General features: G+C 39.6%; 2 protein-coding genes across 7 annotated transcripts in view; one reads left to right on the forward strand and one right to left on the reverse strand.

Moving 5' to 3' along the window:
- LOC143897368 (cytochrome P450 6k1-like) overlaps positions 1-10,380 on the forward strand; it is a 15,383-nt gene extending 5,003 nt beyond the window's left edge. For all 5 annotated transcript variants that reach the window (XM_077405982.1, XM_077405980.1, XM_077405981.1 and 2 more), the window contains 4 exons: positions 7,332-7,700; positions 7,833-8,017; positions 8,178-8,466; positions 8,621-10,380. In XM_077405982.1, the coding sequence (XP_077262108.1) occupies positions 7,332-7,700; positions 7,833-8,017; positions 8,178-8,466; positions 8,621-8,802 (1,025 nt within the window). In that variant the 3' untranslated portion in view covers positions 8,803-10,380. The remainder of the gene's footprint in view (positions 1-7,331; positions 7,701-7,832; positions 8,018-8,177; positions 8,467-8,620) is intronic.
- A 1,772-nt stretch (positions 10,381-12,152) lies between these two features.
- Positions 12,153-17,560, reverse strand: part of Pde9 (phosphodiesterase 9) — a 187,151-nt gene continuing 181,743 nt past the window's right edge. For both annotated transcript variants that reach the window (XM_077406259.1, XM_077406258.1), the window contains exon 11: positions 12,153-17,548. In XM_077406259.1, coding sequence (XP_077262385.1) covers positions 15,740-17,548 — 1,809 coding nt within the window. In that variant the 3' untranslated portion in view covers positions 12,153-15,739. The remainder of the gene's footprint in view (positions 17,549-17,560) is intronic.

Raw genomic sequence — 17,560 nt, forward strand, 5'->3', positions numbered from 1 at the left:
ANTCNTNNTTNGATNAGGNAACGTAATTTTGTGATGANANNTNTGNAGATACNAAGCNTANGTCCACCACTNGTTACTTAGGTTTTTTCGAGGTATAATACTACTACTTTGTTTTTTTTTTTAGAAGAAGATACCACTGTTTAGGTTTTTTCGAGATTTTTCAAGATACAAAGATTTCGTCTACCACTTGTTACTTAGATTTTTTTAAGGTATAATACTACCACTGTTTTTTTTTTCGAGGTAACAACATATACACTACTATATGCGTGTACTTGGCGCCTTTCTTTACCTTTTTTTTAAAAAAGGTAATTTTGTACAGATATCACGCCTTTTTGTAGTATTACGCATTGTATAAACAGTATGTACAAGGTGTTATTTCGAGGTATAATACTACCACTTTGTTTTTTTTCGAGGTAACAACATAACAGGGTAACAACATAATACATATACACTATTATGCGTGTACTTGGCGCTCATTTTACCTTTTTTTTTAAAAGGTAATTTTGTACGGATATCACGCCTTTTTGTAGTGTTACGCAACTTAATCTTATAAACAATATATCTTATAATTTCATAAACCGTATATAATACAAGGTATGAAGCTAAAAGTGTTACGGACTATTATTTCTAAAGAAAACAACAATTTAATATTTTGCTCAGTTTTTTAAAAATAATAATCTGTAACCCTTTTAGTTGTACACCTTGTATATATTTTTCAATTTCAACATAAAACATAATCGCAATAAAGCATGATTAATGTTAATAAGTCGTTAACTGTAAAATTCTTTATTTATTTTTATTTGCGTGTCTTTACTGAATGTTGTTCGCAACTGTATATGTACCGATATCTTCAGGTATCGATATTTTTGATAATTATTTTACGTTCGTCATTATTTTAATTCATCCAATTTTTATTATGTCTAAACATAATTTTTGTCCAATTTTTATTATGTCTAGACATAATTTTAATTCAGCGATTTTTATTATGTCATGACATAATTTTAATTCTGCCGCTAAGGAAATTTTAAGTCGATTTTTATGAATCAAGCTTGAATTCAATGTTTAGGTGTCCCAGGTTGCCGATGACGAGGTCCACATAGCGCGCTCTATAGTTTTCGGTGTCCAGGTGTATTAATACCTTGAATTTGATGGCCACGTGTTCCAAGTTGCCGATGACGAGGTCCACATAGTGCGCTTCGTAGTTTTCGGTGTCTACATGTATTAATACCTCGAATTCGATATCTACGTGTCCTACATTGGGTGCGTTTAGCCGATACTTTGCTAGCCTAGCAATCGTGAGCAGTCGCTCGTTTTCGCTCGTTTCCTCTTTTTTGACTTACTGGATTAAAAAGAGAAGAAACGAGCAAAAACGAGCAACTGCTCACGATTGCTAGGCTAGCGGAGTATCGGCTGAACGCACCCATTCAGATTTAAAGTTATTAATACACCTAGACACCAAAAACTATGAAGCGCATTATGTGGACCTCGTCATCAGCAACCTGGGACACCTAGACATCAATTTCAAGGTATTAATACACGTAGACACCGAAAACTACGGAGCGCAATATGTGGACCTTGTCATCGGCAACCTGGGACACCTAAACATTGAATTCAACATATTATTACACCTGGACACCGAAAACTACGAAGCGCACTATGTGGACCTCGTCATCGGCAACCTGGGACACGTAGACATCAAATTCAACGTACGATTACACCTGGACACCGGAAACTATGAAGCGCACTATCTGGATCCCGTCATCGGCAACCTGGGATACGTGGACATCGAATTCAAAATATTAATACACGTAGACACCGAAAACTACGGAGCGCACTATGTGGATCTTGTCATCGGCAACCTGGGACACCTAGACATCGAATTCAACGTACAATTGCACCTGGACACCGAAAACTATGAAGCGCACTATCTGGATCTCGTCATCGGCAACCTGGGACACGTGAACATCAAATTCGAGGTATTATTACACCTAGACACCGAAAACTACGGAGCGCGATATCTGGACCTCGTCATCGGCAACCTGGGACACGTGGACACCGAAAACTACGGAGCGCACTATGTGGAGATCGCATTCAAAGTATTTATTACATCCTGGACACCGAAACTACGATACGCACTGTGTGGCAACCTCGTCATCGGCAACCTGGGACACGTGGACATCGATTCAGGTATTAAATACACGTAGACAACCCGAAAACTACGGAGCGCCCTAATGTGGACCTCGTAATCGGCAACCAATGGACACGTAGACATCGCATTCAACATATTATTACACCTGGCCACCGAAAACTACGAAGCGCACTGTGGTGGACCTCGTCATCGTCAACCTGGGACACTTGTACATCGAGATTCAAAACGTATTATTACACCTGGACAACCGAAATCTATGAAGCGCATTATCTGGATCCCGTCATCGGCAACCTTAGACACGTGGACATCGAATTCAAAAGGTATTAATACACGTAGACAACCGAAAACTACGGAGCGCACTATGTGGACCTCGTCATCGGCAACCTGGGACACTAGACATCGAATTCAACGTACTATTACACATGGACACCGAAAACTACGAAGCGCACTGTGTGGACCTCGTCATCGGCAACCTGGGACACGTGGACATCGAATTCAAGGTATTAATTACACGTAGACACCGAAAACTAAGGAGCGCACTGTGTGGACCTCGTCATCGGCAACCTGGGACACGTAGGACATCGAATTCAAGGGTATTAATACACCTAGACACCGAAAACTACGGAAGCGCACTATGTGGACCTCGTCATCGGCAACCTGGGGACACTAGGACATCGAATTCAAGGTACGATTACACCTGGACACCGAAAACTACGGAAGCGCACTGTGGGACCTCGTCATCGGCAACCTGAGACAGTAGACATCGCATTCAAGATATTAATACACGCTAGGACACCGAAAACTACGGAAGGCGCACTGTGTGGACCCTCGTCATCGCAACCTGGGACACGTAAGACATCGAATTCAACGTATTATTACACCTGGACACCGAAATCTATGAAGCGCATTATCTGGATCCCGTCATCGGCAACCTGAGACACGTGGACATCGAATTCAAGGTATTAATACACGTAGACACCGAAAACTACGGAGCGCACTATGTGGACCTCGTCATCGGCAACCTGGGACACGTAGACATCGCATTCAACATATTATTATACCTGGACACCGAAAACTACGAAGCGCACTGTGTGGACCTCGGCATCGGCAACCTGGGACAAGTCGACATCGAATTCGACCTATTATTACACCTGGACACCGAAAACTATGAAGCGCACTGTGTGGACCTCGTCATCGGCAACCTGGGACACGTGGACATCGAATTCAAGGTATTAATACACGTAGACACCGAAAACTACGGAGCGCACTATGTGGACCTCGTCATCGGCAACCTGGGACACCTAGACATCGAATTCAACGTACGATTACACCTGGACACCGAAAACTATGAAGCGCACTGTGTGGACCTCGTCATCGGCAACCTGGGACACGTGGACATCGAATTCAAGGTATTAATACACGTAGACACCGAAAACTACGGAGCGCACTATGTGGACCTCGTCATCGGCAACCTGGGACACCTAGACATCGAATTCAACGTACGATTACACCTGGACACCGAAAACTACGAAGTGCACTGTGTGGACCTCGTCATCGGCAACCTGAGACACGTGGACATCGAATTCAAGATATTAATACACGTAGACACCAAAAACTACGGAGCGCACTGTGTGGACCTCGTCATCGGCAACCTGGGACACGTAGACATCGCATTCAACATATTATTACACCTGGACACCGAAAACTACGAAGCGCACTGTGTGGACCTCGTCATCGGCAACCTGGGACACCTAGACATCGAATTCAACGTATTATTACACCTGGACACCGAAATCTATGAAGCGCATTATCTGGATCCCGTCATCGGCAACCTGAGACACGTGGACATCGAATTCAAGATATTAATACACGTAGACACCGAAAACTATGGAGCGCACTATGTGGACCTCGTCATCAGCAACCTGGGACACGTAGACATCGCATTCAACATATTATTACACCTGGACACCGAAAACTACGAAGCGCACTGTGTGGACCTCGTCATCGGCAACCTGGGACACGTGGACATTGAATTCAACGTATTATTACACCTGGACACCGAAAACTATGAAGCGCACTGTGTGGACCTCGTCATCGGCAACCTGGGACACGTGGACATCGAATTCAAGGTATTAATACACGTAGACACCGAAAACTACGGAGCGCACTATGTGGACCTCGTCATCGGCAACCTGGGACACCTAGACATCGAATTCAACGTACGATTACACCTGGACACCGAAAACTATGAAGCGCACTGTGTGGACCTCGTCATCGGCAACCTGGGACACGTGGACATCGAATTCAAGGTATTAATACACGTAGACACCGAAAACTACGGAGCGCACTATGTGGACCTCGTCATCGGCAACCTGGGACACCTAGACATCGAATTCAACGTACGATTACACCTGGACACCGAAAACTACGAAGCGCACTGTGTGGACCTCGTCATCGGCAACCTGGGACACGTGGACATCGAATTCAAGGTATTAATACACGTAGACACCAAAAACTACGGAGCGCACTGTGTGGACCTCGTCATCGGCAACCTGGGACACGTAGACATCGCATTCAACATATTATTACACCTGGACACCGAAAACTACGAAGCGCACTGTGTGGACCTCGTCATCGGCAACCTGGGACACGTAGACATCGAATTCAACGTATTATTACACCTGGACACCGAAATCTATGAAGCGCATTATCTGGATCCCGTCATCGGCAACCTGGGACACGTGGACATCGAATTCAAGATATTAATACACGTAGACACCAAAAACTACGGAGCGCACTATGTGGACTAGTCCAGTCACTATGTACAAAAAAACGGATTATAAAAGACATAATTCTGACCAGGATTTTTCTTTTGGGGGGTGTTGGGGGGCTCAAGAAAAGCTTAATCTCAAGTTTTCGACCTCTGTTTCCCGCTTGCTTTTTTTACGGGAGTAAAAAATGTGAAAAAATGGTTTTTTCCGCGATAACTCGGTTTCTAATAAAGTTACAAGGTCGAATCGGAGCTCATTTTAAAGCTTTTTTTACGCTCTACAAATTATGTCGTATGACATTTTACGTATGATCGATTGTTTTCGAGACATCGAACGAGAAAGGGAAATAAAAAAGTATGAGAGAGATATATTTAGTTTTTTCTTTTTACTCATTATTGTCGTCCGAACTTGCAAAAATGCTTCAATAAAACTTGTAGAGCGTAAAAAAACCTACAATTTTTATTTGTTATTTATTTTATTTCGTTGAAAATTACGCCTTGTAGAGCGCCTCAAAGTGGAGAGTCGTCGTCATCGCGTTAGCGGCGCGTTGGTTACGTCGATACGCGGCACCGAACGCTTTCGCTAAGATTTCCGACTTCATTGACGCAAATAAGTAACATAATAGGTGTTTTTTATAGGATTTTTCCCGCTCTACAAGTTACGTTCAGTGATATTTTGGCGTACGATCGATAGTTTTCGAGATATCGAAAGAGAAAAGGAAAAATTGAGCATTTTTGTTCGTTTTTTTCTATTTTATCGTTTTTCGCACACGAATCTGTATAAACGCTTCAAATAAAACTTGCACAGCAATAAAAATCGTAAAATGTTCTTATTTATTACTTTAATTTCGTTGAAAATTCCATACCGCACTACGGCTTAAAGTTGCAAATAAATCTTGCAAAGCCTGAAATTATTGTAGCTATTTTGAAACCGTCAAGTTTTCTTAATTACACTTACCGTTTCATTGAAGAATACATGAAAGCGTGCAGTTTTATATCTAAGTGACAATATTTGTGAAGTAAGTTTATAAGAAAGAAATACTTTATCGCTGACGCGATGGCGACGACTCTCCACTTTGAGGTGCTCTACAAGGCGTAATTTTCAACGAAATGAAATGAATAACAAATAAAAATTGTAGGTTTTTTTACGCTCTACAAGTTTCATTTGAAGCATTTTTGCAATTTCGGACGACAATAATGAGTAAAGAGAAAAAACTAAATATCTCTCATACTTTTTTATTTCCCTTTCTCGTGCCATGTCTCGAAAACAATCGATTATACGTAAAAATGTCATACGACATAATTTGTAGAGCGTAAAAAAAACTTTAAAATGAGCTCCGATTCGACCTTGTAACTTTATTAGGAACCGAATTATCGCGGAAAAACCATTTTTCACATTTTTTACTCCCGTAAAAAAAGCAAGCGGGAAACAAAGGTCGAAAACTTGAGATTAAGCTTTTTTTGATCCCCCCAACACCCCCCAAAAGAAAAATCCTGGGTCAGAATTATGTCTTTTTTAAATGTACATAGTGACTGGACTAGACCTCTTCATCGGCAACCTGGGACACGTAGACATCGAATTCAACGTATTATTACACTTGGACACCGAAAACTATAAAGCGCACTATCTGGACCTTGTCATCGGCAACCTGGGATACATAGACATCAAATTCAAGCTTGATTCATAAGAATCGACTTAAAAATTCCCTAGCGGCACTTTCTGCCAAGCATAGAGAACCTACTTTTCCGTTGACTCAATATTTATTATATATTATATATATACCTAATTTTTACTTAAATAGAAATCTTCCTCCTGACCGATAAGTTTATCGACCTAATTTTGAAATACGCGCGCGATATCGAAACTGGCCATACCTGCGCCGCCAGCGTCGAAAAAGTGAAAGTGACGTTTCTCTGATAGATCGCAGCGTTAGGAGGAGGAGGAGGAGGAGTATCTTAAAAATAAATTTTCACATTTGGACTTTGCGTCGCAATATCTCCGCTCGTAAGGCACGTAGCGGAATATTATGAGAGAAACCCCCCCCTAATTGGACCCCAAGCTATCGATCAAGCCTACTTAGAACTTGATCCGTTCACTCGTTATCGAGATCTCAACATCTCGGGTACTCGCAACCCGTCGCGTCGCGTAAAAGAGTCACGGTCGGTCTCGCTCCGCGTGTACTTGGCGCGAGACACTACCGTGTCTCTTGATTGAACAATTCATGAAATAAAAAATGTAGAAAGAAGACGAAGTTTGTAACTATAACCACAATCATCTGTAAAATTTTTGTAGTATTAAAATATTTTATGTTATTGTACACACGAAGATGTTTGCTCGCGATAATAAAAATGCGAGAATCAGAGTATATCTATAGCTAAACAGATTTAATTAACTGATGACATTGCCGGCAGGTAAGGGACAAATAATGGACGTAAGGGATGTGAGTTCCAAATTAACTATGGATGTGATCTGCAATACTGCTTTTGGACTCGACGTGAACACGTTCAAAGATCCGAACACTGATTTCCGCAAATATGGCAAAATAATGATGAAAAATAATCACGTGCGCGGCTGGGAATGGCTTGCAATGTTCTTCCTTCCGGGTATAACTCGTATGGCTAATCTGAAATTGTTCGGTGAGGAGACCACCGTCTTTTTGCGCAAAATTTTCTCGGAAACAATCACTAGACGCATGGAATCTGGCGAGAAGAGATACGACCTCATCGATATTTTGATCGAGCTCAAGAAGAACAATAGCGATGAAGAGATTGAAGGCTTCAGTAAGCGAAATAATTATATTTACATAGCTTATATATAAGAATAAATAAAAATGTTCAATAATCACGATAAACGAATTTAATTGTAGTAAGTATCAAAAGTCTTCAAACTCTAACAGATTAATTAAATTTTAGAATTCGATGGGGATGATCTCATGGCACAAGCGGCCAGTTTCTTCGCAGCTGGTTTCGATACTTCCGCAATACCGATTGCTCTCACGTTGTACGAACTCGCATTGCAACCTGAAATTCAGAGTACACTAAGAAAAGAAATACTCGAGGCGCTCAACGATTCCGACGGAGAAGTCACATACGACATGGTATGCAAGTATGCTGCTCCGTCAAATAATTTTTCTGATAGCGCTACACAAATGACACTTTTACCGAACCAAATACTTCTTTCGTCTATCGATTTTATTTCCGAACAAGTTTTTGAACTTATCAAATCTCCGATATATAAGAAAAATACTTCTTTACTAGATCAGGTCGCTATCATATCTGGATATGGTGGTATCGGAAACTTTGAGAAAGTATCCGTCACTAGGATTTCTTAATCGCATGGCAATGCAGACTTACAAAGTACCGAACTCTAATCTCGTACTCGAGAAGGGCACGCCAGTTTACATCCCGATGCTTGGCCTACACTATGATCCAGAATATTTCCCCGAGCCTCATAAGTTCGATCCGGAGCGATTCAATGAGGAGAACAAACGTAACAGACCGTCATGCGTTTATTTCCCATTCGGAGAAGGCCCACATGTGTGTATAGGTGTGTATAGGAAATCAAATTTAATTATATAGAAAATATAATTATAGAATTGACAGTTTTAATTGAAAAGTTATGAAATAACAAAATAAAATCACAAATTATTTTTTGTTAGAATAATGTGATAAGTTATATTACATTATTATGCATTTTGCAGGCAATCGCTTCGGGCTTTTAGTGATAAAGCTAACGCTCATTAAAATCTTGAGTAAATATGAAGTGACACCGTGCGAAAAGACTATGATACCGGTGATAGCTGATCCGGCAACAAGCTTGACAACACCGTTAGATGGTGTAATATATCTCAATATGCGAAAAATGAATACTGCTGCTAATTAAGATTTGACAAAGTATTTTTGATAACAAAGTGGTATAATCACATTTTAAAATTTTTAATATATTAACATTTTACCATTTCTAGACTAATCTGCAAGAATAAATCGAGAAATAATTTTTAACACGAAAAACTTCGATTCTTATTTCAATGTACCCAGGTTGTCGCAGAATGACAATCGAAAATTTATTTCAACTCTTGGAGTTTACTCAACTCTTTCTTTAAAATCATAGCTCTACAACTACCAACGTTAAATCTGAAATATAACAATTGCTTATCTCCTGCTAATTATAAAAAGATAATAATATAGAGAGGGATTTTTGTCAAATATTTCTTCGTCACCGGCTGAATGATGGTTTTTCCTTTATTCGTCGACATTGTAAATATATATAGGAGGCAGCCACGAGAGCAGCCGGTCACATGCTGATGCAATGATATATATAATATATACATATACAGCTATGTATATTATCCATTTTCATTCACTTACTCTCATTTACAAAAAGACTAACGATCGACCGTACGGTCAACCTATACTCGCCGAGCGATCGACCTAGTAGATTCACTTACAATTATGCTTCTCTCTCTGTAACATAACTTATGACATCTTGGAATCTAATGGAATGACTGATACCATGTATCGATAGTATCTTTTATATATAATATATTCTTCTCCTCGCGCACGTTTTGTTCAGCTAGCGACGTTGAGTTTTATAGTACGATTTGCAACAATTTCAACTCGTAATATAAATAATACACGCTTACACATATCGCGATGATCGTATACATAAGCAGTTCTATAATGGTTTCCTTTTTCAGATTTAATCCTTCCGATCGCATTTCATATAGGGGTGCTTATCATATATATAACTCAATAGAATCGAGAGGATTATATCTGAAAACATACACATTCTAACTGTACAGACTACAGAGCTGAAAGAACTGGTTTGTATTTTTTTTTTTTGCACATCAATACGCCTGCGGCCAGAATAATATGCACTAGATACTAGTGCATCAATTAAATATCAAGTATCTTTTTACACTTTTTCTGAAGCATGTCAAAAGCGCCGAAATCACTAAATGAAACAAACTGATCAGGAATAAAAAATTTTCGAAAGTTTCGTTAAAAGTTGAATATATTTATTTCAAACGCTATTTAACTAAAAATAAATTACTACATTGCGATAATTTCTAATTATAAAAAGACGTAAAAAATTATGATTTTAATTTAAACATCAATTATTTTGTTTCTTCGCGAAATGGCAAAAGTGATAAAGTTATTTCGAATTAATTAATCTAATCGCGATAAATATTCCTGACCAAGTACGAATGAGGTTCGATCTGTTTCGAGATAATTCTCGTATTAGCGTCGCGAAACAAATATCATCAACTCTAAATACGATCGCGCAAAGGAAATAAATATACGCCGCCACTGAACAACAGCAATAAATCAGTACACCTCCTCCGCAATGCGCGTGTGAGATTTCCATCGATACTTTTACACACATAATTATACACGCTTCATCCGTACACAATATCGTAATATCGTATAATGTAATATCGATAATAACGTTATTATAATATCGCGCTAAAACTCGCCCGCGAGCATTAATTGTATTTTTGTTCTTCTCCTCTTAGCTCCTCTCGTATATCAGGTAAATATATATAATCTATTTATTCATTTATGTATATATAATTACTTTTGTTCACTATGTATATATGCATGTACGTATATACGCGTATATATTATGCATACATATATACACACAGATGTATATATAGGATATTTAATTTTTATCGAGTTATCTTATTATCGATATAAATACAGATATATGCATCACACACATATGTCTGTACATATACATATACGAGATGTATATACACGTTCTCACATGCATTCAAGTTACGTCGTAGTACGCATAAATTTCATGTAATTAATATTCTCTTAACGATGTGTGAGACCGATGCAACGATCACGATTGATTTTTTTCTTTTCTCTTGGCAATCGGTGACTTAATTTAACGCCTTGTGGGAAAGGAACTGCGAAAGACGGAGAAACGGACCTCGCAAACATGAAGTGTTCACGTAATACAATTTATTTGAGTTCATGAAGAATGCACATCGAGAAATTTCATATTAGAATTCGAGGTCACTACGATACACGAAGCTGTAAAAATATTAGACACAATCTGAAAATGTTGTCAACAAAGCTGCATAATTTAACATCTTTATAGCCGCGTTTTACTCAAATGTGCGCACTGTGCGTCGAGATTTAGCTGACGCCACTTCTATGAACATCTCATACGCCGCTATGGAAATAACATTTTGCGTGAGCTTGTTAATTATTATTTTAATAATTATTTACAAACACTCAAAAGAATTCCGAATAAAAAATAACGTTATTATAACGGATTACTTTTGAGTAGCAATTGGTATCAATGTTAACATAAAGCAATTGTTTACCTAATGATTAATTTATTAATCATCGTTTAACCACACACACACACACCACACACACGCACCATACCACACACACACACACACACACACACACACACACACACACACACACACACACACACACACACACACACACACACACACACACACACACACACACACACACACACCACACACACCCCCACACACACAAACACACACACACACACACACACACACCACACACACACACACACACACACCACACACACCACACACCCACACACACACACACACACCCCAGCACACACACACACCCACAAAAACACACACACACACACCCACACACACACACACACACACACACACACACACACACACACACACACACACACACCACACACACGCACCATACCACACACACACACACAAAAACCAAATTTATTTCCTGTCAACATCAAGGCGTCTTATTTTTATTGAATACGTAAGGAAAGCGTGAAAGCAGTAAATACTTTCTTCAGAAGCAAAACTTCTTAAACTTCCCTTCATTTTTTTATAAATGCTAATATTAGCTCTAAAATGAACCTTTTTAATAATTGGTAACTTTGGTTAAACAAGGTTGTCGTATACGCAATGAATCTATAAAATTTAGGTATAAAGACATAATAATAAATAAAGTCATGCGTGATAAACACTGATTTCTTTTTTTTCAACGTTAACATGGAAATGGAGACCGGAATGGATGGATTATGCGAATAGTTTAAATATACTTGAAGTTTGAATGTATTTTATCCCAATATAATTGACGACAATAATTGGAATATACGAGAAAAATTCTAGAGAGACTAAAGATTCAATTGACGAGTAAAACGATGCCGCACAATACGGCTCGATTGGCCCATTGCATTCCTTTTCATTTTATTAATTTTTTTTTTCTATTCATTTATTATGTATTTCTAATCATTAGACACCGGAAGAAGTGATGATCAAACATTTCGACGATCTTGCAAGTCGAATTTTATTCCACGGTTTTATAAAACTTAGATTTTAGTTCAAATAGATTGTTGGTTTAAGTCTGAAAATCGTTGAAAATTGATTATGTTTTTATTAAGTCTTTGAGAAATAGTCGAGAGAGTCGAATAGGTAAGATATTTGTAGACAAACATGACTAGTTTTAGAAAAAAAGTACCCAAAGATATTCCGATTCTGTTGAATTTGAGATTTTAAAGAAGTTTGTAAAAAGATACTAACATTTTTCTTTATAAAAAAAGACATTTGTATCAGACAATTCTAAAAACTGAGATAATTTACTTTTTTCATATTTGTATACATAGAAAGCATATAATATATAGCAATAATTTTATTAAATAAATAATTAAATAATTAATTATATATATAAATAATTACAATTTTCACATATAGAACATACTTAAATATAATTAGAAAAAGTTTTAAAATTAATTAGCTATTTGGGTACCTTCTTCCAATATCGGTCTTGAACATTAATAACGTTCAGGCACGAAGAGCAAGCGATATGAATGAAAAAAGTGCATTTTGATTTTTTCCAGGATATGAAATAGAAATAGAAACGTCGTGATATGATTCTTTTATAAACTCTTGATTATTCCGTTCTATAAGCTATACAACTTTGCAAAGAAATCGCAATTTAATCATATTCTCACTAACATTATCGGTTTACAATATATTTCAGTATCCTTTAGATATCGAGAATTAGATATCAAGATTTAAAAACACTCATTTTTAAGAGTATCTTTTTTAAGAATAAGGATATTTTCACATTATTCATCTTATCTCATTTATTTACTGAAATATTTCGCACATAATGTGTCGTTAATTCTGACAAAACTCTAATTAAGATTGGAATTTTTAAGTACACGAGAAAATCTATTTCTATTTCTATTAGAAATTTTATTTCTATGATTACTCGGAGATTAAAATCAAATGCCTTTTTTCAATCAATCACGAATTGAAAATTTGATTATTATTATTATTATGTGCGTCGCTATATACATTGACGCCACTTTCTCATAATCGTATTTTTCTATTCAGTTTAAGTTTCCCTTTTCTTAAAGTCTTTTTGTTATCTCTTTGATAGCAGCTTTCTTATATCATAGAAAACTGAGTATATACTAATTTAATTCTGAGACTCTTGGAAAGGTTATAAAAGATTTACTGCCCGATATAATTATCCGGTTTTCGATTTTCCAGCAGAAAATTACCGAATAAAAAGATTGCGCGTTAACGCAATCTTTATTCCTTCTTATATAGAGTTTAAAATTGATTGACTTTGCGGTTTTACACATGGCTTTTCCCGCTAGCATCGTCACGCGTTTAATTCCAATTTGGTTCAATCGACGAGTCCTGATTTTATGGCACGGAAAAAGAGAGAGACGAAGGTACAAGATAATCGGTTATCAAATAATCGGTCAAATAATTGGCAGACTCGTTCGCTCGTTTGTTCATTCATGCACACATCGAGGTTTTTCCGCGCGAAGACCGTCGCAGAAAATAAAACGCGCCCGAAACCAACTTAAAGACGATAAACGTAAGACTAGAGTTCAACAATACATACGGCACGGCCTTTAATCGCCGTACAAACGCAGTTGATAAAGTATAAAAGTATAAACAGCTAAACGTGAAAAGCAGGACGCCATACAGAAGTAACCGCATGCGTTAATGCGTGTGTCAAGAATCCAAAATTACGCGTCTGAATTTTTTGGAATGGAATAATCGCGAACAGTTCGTCGAGAAGCGAACCATTAGATTACGTGCTTCCCTTCTTCGAAATTGTACTCTTCCTCGCTGCGTTCAAAGAAAACGCTGATAATGTTTCGCAAAAGTTTCGCCAATCTCTTTCAAGAAATTTCAGACAAATCTCTCCTCCAATTAATACACACCGGTTTAAAAGTTTAACAAATCATTTTCCAAGTTGGATTGCACTTTAGTAACGCAGCTAGATGAAAGGTAGATACGCGACACAATTCTCTCAACGTTCTTCGAACGATCAAATGAAACGACGAGATTTTCTACCGCGTGAATCTTCTCGACGAATGGTGCAGTAATTATTCCGACAACCCCATTTTCTTTTTTTGCCGTGGCGACTGCTAGCTTTATGAGATGAAGATAGTCTTTGCGAGAGTGAAAATAATCTGAGACTATTCTAAGATAGAAGAATATACATGTCTCTCTCTCTCTCTTTCTCAGAATAATCTCGGAATAATCATGTGCTTTCAGAAAACGGTAATATATCTATATATATCTTTGAGATATTGCCTAAAAATACACGATTATTCTTAGAATATTCTAAAAATAGACAGAGAGTATTCTCTTACCTTACATCCTTGGTTACGCAGTTTCTGAAACTTAATCGTACATCAATACAACAGAGTCTAGTTACATATCTACTTGTTTGTCTTCTTCTCCTTTTTCTTCTTTTCCGTCTATTTATAATAATCCACTTGCTCGTGTATATTATAGATTTATATATATATATTTTTTATGCACGATGGATATGTGCAATGTATATCCTTACGTCTTTGTATACACGCTCACACGCACGCGTGCGCGCGCGCACACATACACACACACACACTCTCTCTCTCTCTCTCTCATCTGCACTTTGCCTATATATATATATATATACACACACACACACACACACATATATATATGTATATATATGTATATATAATAACGAACAACATTAATGATTACTCATTAGGCTATTCTTTAATTGGACAATAAATAAAATAGTTCGTGTGCACAGCGTACATCTCCTCACATCCCACAGGCCGTAGGTGCCCCTCACAAATAAACGTATCTCTCGATTCTTGCGACTTCGATCGTCATGACGTAAAACACTTAAAGTCGATGACACGAAATCATGGTCTGAAGATCCCTCCAAGAAGAATTTAATTCAATCGGTAATCATATATTACGTATACCTAACGTTTCCTCGATAAATAGCATTGCTCGAGCAAATACGTTCATTCAAATTGACCGTTGTTAATATTACACGGAGAAATATTCAATTTTCATATATTACAGGCGCATCGTGCGCTGCGGCATTGATCGTTGCGAATTACTCGCGAGAATTTATGATACATTTTATTTCGCAAAATAGATTCATTGAATATCGTCGACGCGCTCGATTGGCGATTTATTTTATTCACCGCGCGCAATTACTAATCTATTAGCGACAATTAATATCGCGATGAGAATCACGCGGAATAATTCCTACATTAGAAAATTTAAACTTCTTAAAAAATCTTTTAAAAACCATTTTCAACTAGTTTCTCTTTTTTTTTACGCATTATGAATACGATGGCGATATTTCCCGGATGTTTCTGGGTCAAAATAGCCTCTCTCTAGACATTGAACTTTCTCGCTCGAGTCTTAGCTGTTGCAGCAAAACAAGTGCTCAGGCCACCAGCCGCGGAGGCCGAGCTTCTTATCAGAGGAATCCTCGACCACCAGGACGTATCACTTGATCTCCTCTCTGCTGGGCGACCTCGGTGGATGTGGCGACAGCGGCGTTTCGTTCGGATGTCTCTTCGGCCGAAAGCTAGCCGTCAATGAGGATATCCAGCCGCTTTGCGAGCCGTGATCGTGCAAGGAATCGCTGTTGCTGTTGCTCCTGGTGCTGTCGATGCTCATACCGGATTTAAATCGCGAGAACAGTCCAGGCGACGACTTTTTCGACGTCGCGGGCGAGCAAAATAAAGCAGAATGCTTCTTCCGTGCCTTGGATACCTCCTTGCAGAGCATCGAGTCCAGACTACCGGTGTGAGGACGCTCCTCCGCCTTCTTGGGATCGAGCGCGCCCAGCACGGCAGCCTCCGCAGCCTGCTTCGCCATTTTAGAAATGTCCTCCATGCTGGCCGAACTTCTTCTAATTTCTACCTTGCCGAGATCCTCCTCGATATTGCAGCAGGTATCGTCGGGATTGACTATGATTTCAGGTTGTTGATTCTTCGAACGAATGTCGATCTCATGAAACTCGATGTCCAGGGCCTGTCGAGTCTTCGTTTCCTTCAGGCTTTGCGACTTGCCCTCAGGATTCGATAAGTTTCTGCGGTGCTTGGAAAATGACCGAGAGCCAGAGGCTGTCGGCAAAGCCTCCAAAGAAGTGGACGATCTCTTCTCCTTGGCAAATACCGTTCGCCAGCTCTTATTCTTACTATCCGTAGACTTTCGAACCTTCGGCAAAGTCATCGCCCGTTTGTCCACTGGCGACAACTCCACCACGGTCGCGATGGCCTTACCGCTGTCCTTTATCGAGGACTTTACCAGGTTGCAGCGCTTGCAAATGAACAAGGAATTGTGGTGCCTCGACGAGGTAGTCGTGGCCGAACCGCTACTAATCGAGTTGCTCTTGTTAAGCATCTTCGACGCGTGTTTCGGTTTCGGACTTGACGAATCTTTGGAGTCGAAGCTCATACTCAGGCGGTCGGTAAAGTTCCTCAATCGCGAGAACAAAGACTTGTTATTCGGCCCAGTTTTGTCGTCGCAGCAACATCGCAGACCGATCGATTCCCGACTACTGTGCGCATCTCTGCGGCTAGGTCTGTTCTCCTGATCGTTCTCTATGACACTGCTGATTTTCCTCACGTTGTTTTTCGGTTGCGAGCGAGCCGCCTCCGCCGCGACGACATTACCGTTTCCCTCGGGCGTTCTACTCTCAATCTTGGCGTCTAAAAAAACCGTCTCTTTCTCCATCTCTTCGACAATCCGCGTGTCCTCGGCAGACCTCGCGCTCACCGGCGAGCTCAGATCACTGCCGAGATTCTCACCCTTGCTGCGTCTCCTCTCGCGCTCGTGATCCCGGACGGCTTTGGCCAGGTCGTGATTGTGATAATCCAACGAGGACTTCTCCCGACTGCCCTTCCGACTGCCGGGATAGCTCTTCCGACCGCTGTTTGAACCGGTCAGCGTGCCCTCCGTGGAGATCTTGAATTTGAGCGTTTTTTCGCTGATCTCCACCTCCGTGGCGGTTTCCGGATCGGAGCTCTCAATGTTTTCCGCCTCTTCCATCGTCAAGTTTTCCGTGATATCGTCGTCGGTGGAGCGCGAACGCGAATGGATTGTCGTGGCGGACCTTTTCGAGCGCATGCTATGCGACGACGTGGACTTGAAAACGGTGGATGAACTGCCTGTGCCGATTAGCGCGTTGGGCGGGGCCGACTCCCCGACGTCCACAACGCTTCTCCGATGATGACGCTCGTCTTTGGCCGCCTCGTTCAGTCTGCGATAGTATTCCAGAGCTTCCCTGACCGGCTGAACTATGAGAGCCTGAAAAGCAGA

This window comes from Temnothorax americanus, unplaced genomic scaffold, assembly GCF_048541705.1.
Source record: "Temnothorax americanus isolate GAGA-0224 unplaced genomic scaffold, ASM4854170v1 Scaffold20, whole genome shotgun sequence".
NCBI classification, from domain to species: domain Eukaryota; kingdom Metazoa; phylum Arthropoda; class Insecta; order Hymenoptera; family Formicidae; genus Temnothorax; species Temnothorax americanus.